This window comes from Dioscorea cayenensis, chromosome 12 (genome assembly GCF_009730915.1).
Source record: "Dioscorea cayenensis subsp. rotundata cultivar TDr96_F1 chromosome 12, TDr96_F1_v2_PseudoChromosome.rev07_lg8_w22 25.fasta, whole genome shotgun sequence".
In the NCBI taxonomy this organism is placed as follows: Eukaryota; Viridiplantae; Streptophyta; class Magnoliopsida; order Dioscoreales; family Dioscoreaceae; genus Dioscorea; species Dioscorea cayenensis.
Genome location: NC_052482.1, coordinates 16,523,695 through 16,534,635, shown reverse-complemented (window position 1 = coordinate 16,534,635; position 10,941 = coordinate 16,523,695). Strand labels below are relative to the sequence as shown.

At 33.2% G+C, this 10,941-nt stretch overlaps 1 protein-coding gene and 1 long non-coding RNA gene across 5 annotated transcripts; both read right to left on the bottom strand.

Annotated features, from left to right (window-relative positions):
• Positions 1 to 3,430: 3,430 nt before the first annotated feature.
• LOC120273860 lies at positions 3,431 to 6,138 on the bottom strand. Of its 3 annotated transcripts, XR_005540644.1 has the most exons (5): positions 6,119 to 6,138; positions 5,942 to 5,990; positions 5,540 to 5,615; positions 4,191 to 4,586; positions 3,431 to 3,459 (listed from the first exon to the last, which is right to left on the bottom strand). It is a non-coding gene; the product is annotated as an uncharacterized LOC120273860 (long non-coding RNA). The 3 variants fall into 3 exon arrangements; XR_005540643.1 differs by lacking the exon at positions 5,942 to 5,990; XR_005540645.1 differs by lacking the exons at positions 5,942 to 5,990; positions 6,119 to 6,138 and adding an exon at positions 5,728 to 5,933.
• Positions 6,139 to 7,418: 1,280 nt separating this feature from the next.
• On the bottom strand, positions 7,419 to 10,687 carry LOC120273404. Of its 2 annotated transcripts, none has more exons than XM_039280034.1 (4): positions 10,539 to 10,687; positions 10,192 to 10,425; positions 9,976 to 10,063; positions 7,419 to 7,523 (listed from the first exon to the last, which is right to left on the bottom strand). In XM_039280034.1, exons 2-4 carry the CDS (start codon positions 10,414 to 10,416, stop codon positions 7,495 to 7,497), a joined length of 342 nt encoding a protein of 113 aa, XP_039135968.1. In that variant the 5' UTR covers positions 10,417 to 10,425; positions 10,539 to 10,687; the 3' UTR covers positions 7,419 to 7,494. The 2 variants fall into 2 exon arrangements, with proteins under 2 accessions (XP_039135968.1, XP_039135969.1); XM_039280035.1 differs by lacking the exon at positions 7,419 to 7,523 and adding an exon at positions 9,316 to 9,464.
• Between the last annotated feature and the right edge of the window lie 254 nt (positions 10,688 to 10,941).

The window sequence follows — 10,941 nt, the reverse complement described above, 5'->3', positions numbered from 1 at the left end:
AAAATTATTTATATAGATCCACATAAGGACTCGCTTAAACTTTTTTAATGTTAGAGGGCTAATAAAATTGAACATTAAAGATCTAACGTTCTCCTAAAACTTAGGTAAACGTGGGAGAAGTGGTAAAAGTTAGTTGAGTGATAAAGAAAATCTTATCAATAATACTAAAAGAGTGAGACAAAATTAAAATTATATTATTAAATAAATAAATATAAATTTGATAATTCAAAATACTTATCGTAAATAAATATTATCTTTTGAAATATATTCACAAAATAAAACAATGAATATGATATGTAAATAAACAAATTACCATGTATAATATAGTTATACATTCATTTTTAAAACATACTTTCTTTTTTGATTTTTTTTTTCCTTAATGATTTACTTATCAGTATATTTTAAATTTTTAAAAAATAAATGACCTATAAAAAGTGTCCACAAATATATAGATTACAATATCACCGACTTGCAAAAAATTATAGTTAATACTTATTTTCTTAGAGAAAATCATATATAAAGTCATCAATATGAAATAAAGCTAGAGCAATAAACTCGTTAATAGAAAATAAATAGATCACATCAAAATCAATTTGAAAAAGAAAATCATTAGATTAGAGAAATTGAAAATAAGACATGACTAAAAGAAGAGATTTAGATGAAAAATAATCTGCTTAAGCACGAGATCGATGGAGAAACCCTTTAACCACTCCAAATGTGTAAACTCCTACTTAAAATAATGAAATTAGCGTCTTATTTAGTTGTTCACAAGCTTATTGTCCCAAGCATTTATTTAAAAGATCAGAAGAGATACAATGAAAGCCTAGATAACGGAGAGAAATCAAATAATAAAGTAAAAAAGTAAATTTATTTTTAATCATATCCAACCTATTTTTTTCCTAACCCATAGGATTCATTATCATGTGGCCAGCATGATAAAGTGAGCCAATATTATAAAATTATTATATCCTATTAGCACACCAAACAAAGGATAGTAGCAGGATATGATAGTATATTATATCTGTCTAGATTCTTATCATGTCCAAAGCTGACCTATAATCTCTTTTTTTTTTTTATCATGACTTATTTTTAGTTTTTTAGTTAGATGATTTTTTTTTTTCAAATTGATTTTGATATGATTTATTTATTTTGCTATATTGATGACTTTGTGTATGATTTTCTCTAAAGAAATAGATATAAACTATAATTTTTGTAAGTTGGTGATATTGCAATTAATATATTTGTCAATTATTTATAAGTCATTTATTTTTTAAAACTTTAAAAGAAACTAATAAATCTACTGTAAATCATTAATAAAAAATTAATATATATATATATATATATATTATAAAAGGTAATTTTATCTATTTACGTGTCATTCATATCATATCCAGTCATTATTCGGTCCATTTCAAACTCAAAATAAATAAAAATATCTTTATCAATGTAAACTTTGATTCTTGGCGTCAAAGCGTTGGATAGGATATGAGAACTTATCGTCACATGTCTCTAGCTCAAAATTCAGTAACATATCAAATCTATCCATATCCTATCTTGTCCATCAAACAAGCCTTAAAGAATATAAAAACATAATATAAAACTAAAAGTAATTTTGAGAAATTTTGTAATTTATTTTATTTTTAATGTATATTAGTCAATCTTTAACAAAAGTGCAACAGATTAACTAAAAGGTTCTACATAGATATAAAAATAGATACTGCAGCTTTCATAACTCACATAAAGATGTTAGATCCTTAACGTGAAACATAATATTACTATTTAATGTAGATTTATGCGTATATTACTTGTTAAATAATGAATTCCTTACGTTTTGCAACTTCCACTTCAACATCAACATCTTCATTAGTATTATTATTATTATTGTGTGTGTGTATTATTATAAACACACCAAAATCGCGATGCTGAGTGAAAAGTGAGGCGAGAATTCGTCCTTTGGCTCATACTCTACTACGTAACGTAGATTTGAGTTACTGGTCACAGCCTGTGATCAAAAGTGCTGTGCCACCACTACATCATGACTTAAACTCATGCAGTTTAGGTTTCCCACGTCAACATTTTTATAATAGATTCAGCCCTTATAGCTAGAGTCACGAACCCTCTAACAGCAACTTCTAGTAGTATTATTGATACATATATTTAGAATATTAAAAACTATGCATATGAAGTGCTTAAAGCAGCTTAACTTTCAATATGATAATCAATACGGTGTTGCTTCTTTCAGAATGGGGATGAGTCCCAAATACTATTGTTTTATGGAGATGATGCTTGTCCTACCGAGAGCTTGAACTCAGGACTTTCAAAACAGTAAAAAGTCAAAATAATTAACTAAAATGAATTATATACCCTTTTGACAATAGCCAACAATAAATTTACTGAATAAAATCGTAGGGATAATTTTATCCCTATTTACAACCACTAATTGTTCATCATTGTCTGCTCGTGATTCATTGTGGTGTACCTCACATAGAAATCACTCTAAATTGACACGTACATATATATAGATATATTTTATATCTTTAACAATTCTTTCTCAAAATTCTAGTTCCTACATTTGAATATATATATATATATATATATATATATATATATATATATATATATATATATATATATCATCAAGAAATTTATAGCATAAATCAGTATAAAATAAGTTTGACGTCTACTAAACTGTCAAAGTGACTTTAACTAATAAATTAATAACACTTTGTAACTTACAGAAGTACTAGCTAAAAATCAAAATAAGTAAATCTTACTATTTAATTTAAATGCTCTATATTTATATTATAATATACCTAAAATACTTAAATTGCATATATATATATATATATATATATATATATATATATATATATGTATAAATTTTAAAACTTGATCAAATTCAATATCAAACCTTATCTTTACTTCACTTAACCCAGACAAGCCAAAGCTCAGCTCATTTTGAACCCTAACCCTAAAAGCAGCACAATATTTTCCTCTCACCTGTCCATCATGACTACAAAGATAACACTTACAAAATTATCTGAAGTGATGGTCCCTCGCTGGTGTTGAAGAATTTACTTTTATTTTCCCTTTCCTCATCACAATGCACATGATCATCTACCTTTGAAGCTGGACAATCTTCCATAATGCAATAATGCTAGTGACATTTAACTGCTGACAAACAATTTTGATAAAACAGTACATGTAGGATTGTAAAGCCAACAGGTCTAACCCAATTTTCAATCCAATCACCAGCTTGCTGAGAGCATGATTATATGTATTTACCTTCATTGGCCACGATAGACAGAACGATGAACTGAAATCATGAGCTTCATCGGTTTTCTGGCAGAAGTCATCAATCTGCAACTTGAAATACAAGCCAAAAATGGTATCATGTCTTCCTGAAATGAAAAGCATATAGAAGAAGCCACGAAGCATAATGTTCGAGCACATCTCTCTCTGTTAAATCAAGCCAAAGAAGACATTAAAGATAAGTAACATATAAATCCATATTTCACAAGTATTGTCTAATGGTATGACTGATTTCTAAAATGGTAAGTTTGCACAAAAGGAAAGACTTCGAATCCCAAACGATTTAAAAAAAGTTAAGAATTAAGCGACTGAAAAAAATCGATCAATCAAGTTATTTGATGGAAGTCCAGAAAAATAACATAATACAAGTACAACGGTTCATGTCAGTGTAGTAATTAGATACATCTATTTTTTGTCAATGACAGAAGGATGTTATTCACATAGCTGCAACATAAAATATCTAGTGACATTTTGTTGGTGCAGATAATGATTATGAACAATATACATTTATAAACACAATCATAAGAGGACTTATTCTAATCACATAGAAGGGGCCAAAATTGTCAACTACTTAAATAGCTTCAAGCAAGCATCATGTCACATAGCATTATTACACTATCATGGTGTCCACAAGGAAGTTCAAAAATAAGTCATGGATTTCAGAGAATTCTCTTTGCACCGGTCAAGAGCCAATGATAAAATTAGAATGACAAACTACACTTATGAGGGATTTGGCTGACAAAACATGTACATATGAACAGGATGAAGAAGCATCACATATTCCATTCATAAGATCTATATGAAAATGAAATAACTCGAAATTTCAAGTTTCCAAAAGTAGAGTCCAAGGCATCAAGGAATAATTGATAGATACCGACCGTTGCATAAGAACTGGTGAAACCAAAGCATTGAATTTTGCATACTCCTGCCACTCTGATCAGGTGGGCTTGCAGGCAAGATGACAAATGCTGCCACGAAAGTCATTTTATTTCCATGCGTGTCAATAGTTGCATTGTAATTACAAAAGGGTGTCAGCAAGAAGTCTGTATATACACCAAATTTACATGCTAACTGGACCTAGTAACAGGAGGGTTTACTGTTAGCGATCTACAAGTCCCTCAATCTTTATCCTGCTATTCCAATTCATTCTCTAATACAACCTCCTCTGGAAGTTCAAAAGCATCGATCTCCGCAAAGTAGGCTTTCTGTTTTTCAACAAAATCTTGAGGCAATACTGGTTTTTTAATGGCCTCAGGCACCCTAATCCGGGGCTTCTGAAAATTGTGAACAATAGGGGAATTTCAGAACATAAAGCAACACGATCAACAAACAAAACAAATGAACCTTCTACTTTGATGAAAACAGAAAAGAAAACACAAGTGTAATGCCTCAAAGAGATTGGTTATGAAACCAAGTATCATCAGTTATTACAAAATCAATTTCATACAGATAAAAGATATCGTTAACTTATTTGAGGAGCTTCTGATGACAGCAGACAGAACTCCAAACCTTCAGGTAATATACATGACTGATGATCATTGTTGTCAATATTCATTTAAGCTAAGGTTTTAGCTCTGATGTGTGGATTCTAGCCAATATTACATCATGGTGGCTTTCGGTTTCAATCAATTTTAGGAAAAGATGACATTATAGAACATCAATAGAGTGATAGACATATCAATAAATATATGGAGGTACAGGGGAGAACAAATAGTAAATGAACAAGCAATAGATCAATTAAGGCACTTCACTATATTTCAAGACAAAAATTGAGTCTAAGCTCAAATGGAAAGGTTATATCCACTTGGATGAAATCCCAAACTGGATTGAGCAAATGAATTTGAATTTCTCTTTAACTGTTGCTGATTATGTTGCTAATTTGTCTTCAATCTACAATTAGCCCATGAAATAGTTAAGTGAATGTCCATTGGGTGGATTTTGTTTGAATCCAAATAAAATCTGGCCCTTTTTCATCCAGTGGAAGAAACCCTTTGCAGTGAAGAATAAACCAATGAATTCCCATTGAATAGATGGATATACAATTGTCCAAAAGCAAACATCTTACTCTCAAATTATAGAAAGAAAAGTGTTTTCTACGGACATGGATGTTGAGAAGGGCAGAAACTTAATATTGAGATATAAGATATGCAAACATGCTATTTACAGATGATACCTGATGATATACAATAATAGTATGAGAAACGTGACTATGAAGTAAATAACTAACCTTCTTGAATTTCCCAAGAGGAACTGAAAAGGACTTTGCCTGACAATGATCAACACGTGCACTCTCTAACTTCAGCCTAGTTGAGAATGAAGGCCATATCAGTGGATGGTGAATGCATAAATATTTTCCAAACACAGTCGTTAGCATTTTTGTCTAATCATGCAAAATAAAGCCTTTTATTTTCTTACCAGAATATCCACACCAAAAACAACACAGTGATAACAAAGTGAACATAGGATAATCGTGAATTATGTAGTGGTTTCCCTTCATCCACGATTCCATTACAAGGCACACTAAGATGGAGGGAAACCAACTAATGTTGTTCATATTTAAAGTGACATTCTTCAAACAGATGTAACTTGCTGCATAGATTTTCAAGTACACATTTTGTGTATTTTCGACCTTGTATAACGCTGTCCTATTGGAAATTGAATTACAGATTACTTGCATGCTGCAAAAAGATGAAAACTACTGAATTTAAACTAGAACTTGTCAAGAAAGAAACCTTTTTAGATAATGTGTAATGGCTAATAAAAGAGACAATTGGAGGAACAACAGAGCAAAACATGAGCACAAAACCTCATGCTACTAGTTCTTCCCTAATTGAGTGCAATCTGAGCTTGATGCAACTGCCAAAGACTTCCCCTTGTAGTCCTTTTCAGTTGGTCTCTGTTGTGCGTGTGGTGTGGAACATGTTTGGTCCTTGACAAGATCTGCAATTGTAGGAAGGAATATGTGAATTCATAGAGAAAAACAGTTCTACTAGTCAAAGAAGCAGAATACATGGATTGCTAGATTTTAGCTTTCAAACAAGAATCATGAATTAACAGAAGAAACAAATTTGATCTTTATGCTCCATGCCAACTCATATAGTAAATAAAGCACTAAACTAGACTATCCAAATTGAAACAAAAAATTCCACTGTAATATGGAACATATAACATACACATACTTATTTCATTAGATGCAAGGTAAAAATAATAGTAACATAATAATAATAACACCGCCCTCAATATGATACACTGAATTTAAACTTAAAGGGAGTTGTGTCTACAGTGGACAAAAAGACATAATCTCTTGCCATCTCTCGCCAGATGTTATTATAGTGCTTTGGACTCTGTTTTCCAGCAAATTTCTTAAGCAATACACATAAAAGGAAGTTCCTTGTCCACTGGCCTGACTTCTACTATTATGTCTTGAGCTATCAAATGCATCAATAGTGGCACATTGTTGAAATCATAATAGTTTATCAATTTTTTTGTCAACCTTCATGTGTTGATGATCTTGATTATTATCAATGTAATTTTTCTTAAACTGTTGTGATATCCCCAGTTATCAGATTGTAATGTCAACTTTTTTGGTTTCTCCCTTGGATTTTTGAGATTTGGACTTCCAAATATAAAGCTATTGATTTCATCATGGACTGTTTGCTGATTAAATACTTGATTATAGAGACATGTGACAAGTGAGGTTGATATAATCCATATTAGTTGCCCAAAAAGATTAGTGTAACTTGTGGTTGAACTCTTAGCGAGTGACAGGCATTGCATTTGGCAGCCATTACAATACAGCCAAGTTTTATAGGATAGTATTACAAAGAAGAATCATCATCCTGATTGATGGTTTGAAAACTTAGATTTCCCATCATAGACTAAAAAACCTTGTTGTTCAAGAATAGCCTACTCCTTGCATTCACAACTCCTAGAAATTAAACATAAAGATGGAAATTAATTACCTAAATCACTTGGAATGCCACTGAGCGTGAAGTGGGCCAGAGATTTTTGGACCTTCTTGTTCTTAGCAGCATTGGAGATAACACTAGCAGGGGTTTAGTGGAGGTGACATCTGGGATAGAGCGAGTGGAAATGAGCGAGCGGGGGCCAAGCCATTGGTGAGATCAGAAAAAGGTTTTCTCTTGGGTTGATTTCTCAGCCTCTCAGATTTGCAGATTTCACTCAATTTGCGGAGGGCATGGTTTTTGGTCCTACACAAAGAAATAATCAACATTAGAGCTAGCAAATTTAAATTAAAAAGCAACAGACTGGAACTGCATACCACAAAAAAAATTGACAAAAATAACTCAATCATTTTGGATGAGCTTGTTCAGTGAAAGAAAAACTAAATGTGGCAATTCATATTAGCATGCCATGTTAATCATGATTTATTGATATGCTAAGAAAAAGGCAAGGTGAAAAAGCAACAAAAATTATTTGATCAAAAGTACCAATAATTTGTTTAGATATTAAACATTAAACAAATTAAATAAAAAAACAAAAAAAGTTAAACAAACCAAGTCAGCAATCATATCACTAGACACATTTTATCAAGTGGCCCATATAAAATTATAAATTGGTCAACAATGTTTATGTGTATGTCTTAATGAAGTTGTCATGCCTATACAAAAGCATGATTGCATCCAGCACAATATCCATTTATTTTATGCTGTGATCATGCTATGTTCCACAGTGAACCTTTGAATTGTTATACATGTGAATGAACCTTGGGTTAGTCAGAGTTCACAATTCCTCTTGTTTATAAACCACTATTGGTTGACTCATATTCAACTAAAAATGATAGCTTAATATACCAGGCATATTTTCCAGTAAATTTCATGTCCAAATTCTCCTATAATATTATTAAAAAAAACAGTATCATATTGTGAAAAAAACACATCAATCATGGCTTGATTCAACATTTAACAACTGCCTCGTATTCCGAATCCTGAAGTGGCAGCCCTAACTCACCTTGAGCCTGATAACAGACTGAATACGTTGCGAGGTCATACATTCATTCAGACCATTAGGTTGGCAAAAAATAATAAATAATGACCAGGAAACAAGGAAGCTAAAGATGTGTAAAAATAGGGAACTCAAGCCAATTTGGAAAAACTAGGGAACACAAGATTAATCGGAGTGAGATCAGTTGTTAACCTGTATTCGGAACGTCTGGAGCTATGATATTGACCCGTAAGTGACTGTATTTGAGCATCCATGATAAAAAAAAAACAAAAAAATATGCAGATAACCAGAAACACCCAGCTTTAATAAGAAAGAGTAGCTTCCATATGAAGAATAATGGACTATAATATAATGGTGACAACCCAAGACTCCATACTCTATTATATTGGTGACAATTTGAAGGACAAGCCTCTCACGTGCCGCGGCCATCCGAGTTAAAACCCATTAAAAAACCTAATGACATAGAAACCAAGCTTAAAACCCATTAAAAATATTATTAAGGCAAACTATGTGTCTCAGATCATGAAAGAACATTTTTTCCCCAAAACTTACAGGCACTTAATGCAAGGGAGGCAAGTATGATATTCTTCAAGCCTCCCGATGAATGATACTAAAGCAGAACAAGGCAATCATACTAAAAGTCATGGGCCATGCCATTATGGCAATCAAGGAAATTTAACCACAAATACACAGAAAAAAAGCCAATATAAAGGCAAGACTGAGATACTGGCTGAAGTAGTAAAAATAACAATAGTAATGTCATCATGCAGTTTATTGGTTTGGAAGGCCACCTGCTGCTAGTGCACGGTTATCGGATATCTTTTAGTCCAATTTAATAGGTTTTTGGGCATACAGAAATGACCATTCATGCTCCCTTGGAATAGTGTTAACATCAATATGGCATTGGTAAGGGCTTAATTCAAGAAGCATGGGATGTCTTTTGAGCAAGTTATGCTCAATTAGCAATGCAGCCAGACTCACATGAAGGAGGGTGAAAAAACATCACAATGTGATTGGTCATGTTTCCAAGTATCTATCGATGTCAACTAATAGATGCTCAGCTATATAAAGACACCATAACTAGCTCCAAATTAACCAGATGTCATCTTCACATTTCGCTCACCACTTCACATGCTTTCATCTTCTTGATGCCTTCAGTTCCCATGAAACAATCCTTTATAACTCATCTACACAGAGCCAAAATTGATTCAGCATGGTACACAAAACTATATTCACTTTAAGGCAATTGTCAATCCAATCCATCAATCATGATATGTGCAACCAGGTAGAATGTCTTCAACAAATATGAACTTCCCATTTGTCTTTAAACAATACAACACAATAAAATATCTAAGATCCTTAATGCGTGTTTAGTTGGATGGTAACACATTATAAATATATTAAAGATCAGAAAATGTTTAACTTACAAGACTGGATTATTTGCTACCTACAGATTAAAATCAAAACCACACCAACCTAAAAAAATGTAGAAAACATCTAACTTTTCAAAACTACTCAGACAAAGATGCTGAACATATTAGCTTGCAAAATTTTCTTTTTTTTCTTTGCACCCACTGTGCAAACAATCAGGATAAGGTTCCAAAGTATGTGCACAAATTAAAGCCCTAAAAGAAGAATTAAAAGAACAAAAGGGTAAAAAATTCAAGACCAATCTAAACCAGTCTACAAGATTATAACCTGAACTTCCCAGAATGACCTGCGGTTCATCATCTTCAACAACTTGCACGGGCTCGTTCCTCCTGGACCGGCTTCTCGCACAAACAACCTGCAAAATAAAAAAAATATAAAAACAAATTAATTAGACAAGAACCCTAACCGATCTAGCAAACCGAAGCGAAGCCATAAAACAAAACAACAAAATTGGGTAGAATTCATCCTCTCAGACAAACACACAACGTCATCCTCTATCAATTCGACATCGATCGGCCAAGTGGACCTTCCCAGAGTCCCCAACTCCGGCCACTGAGAGACCGAACCCTGCGAAGGCTGCAAAGGAGCCGCCACCGGCTGGTGTTCGTCCAACGTCGGAGGAGCGTTGAGATCAATCCCCCTCGCCATCTTCCTGCGAGTAACCCGCCCTGCCCTCTTCGCCGGCTGCCGCGCTCCTCGTGAGCTCATGCTCCGAATCTGATCATCACCAAAACCAAAGAAAATCACATCATCGGATCAGCGAATTGGGGCCAAAAATCATAACCTAATCCAATCAGTCAACGAAGAGGGGAAATTGAGGGGAAACTCACGGATTGATCGGCTAAAACCTAGATAGAAATCGCGTGGAAAGTGGATGATGCGGCCAGCGAAAAACGAAAAGCGAGATTTTTTTTTTCCGATTTCTTTTGGGGCTCCGGCGGCCGGACAAGGAGAGATAGCGCTTTGGGACTAGGTGGACGTGGGCTAGGGTCGGGTCTGGTGACATTTGACTCAAATATACTAACCCATATATTCGGGTTGGGTAGGGTCAGTGTTCGAACCAAATTGTTTTGATCCAAACGGCCGATTTCGATTGATCGTTAGTAGCGTGCCCAAATCCCAATCCGAAAAATAAATAATTTTTTACGAAATAATTGAAATAACTGTAAAAACTACTACTACTATCCCCTAAAAATTTTTTTCGAAACGTTTAAAAATACTATACAAGTATTA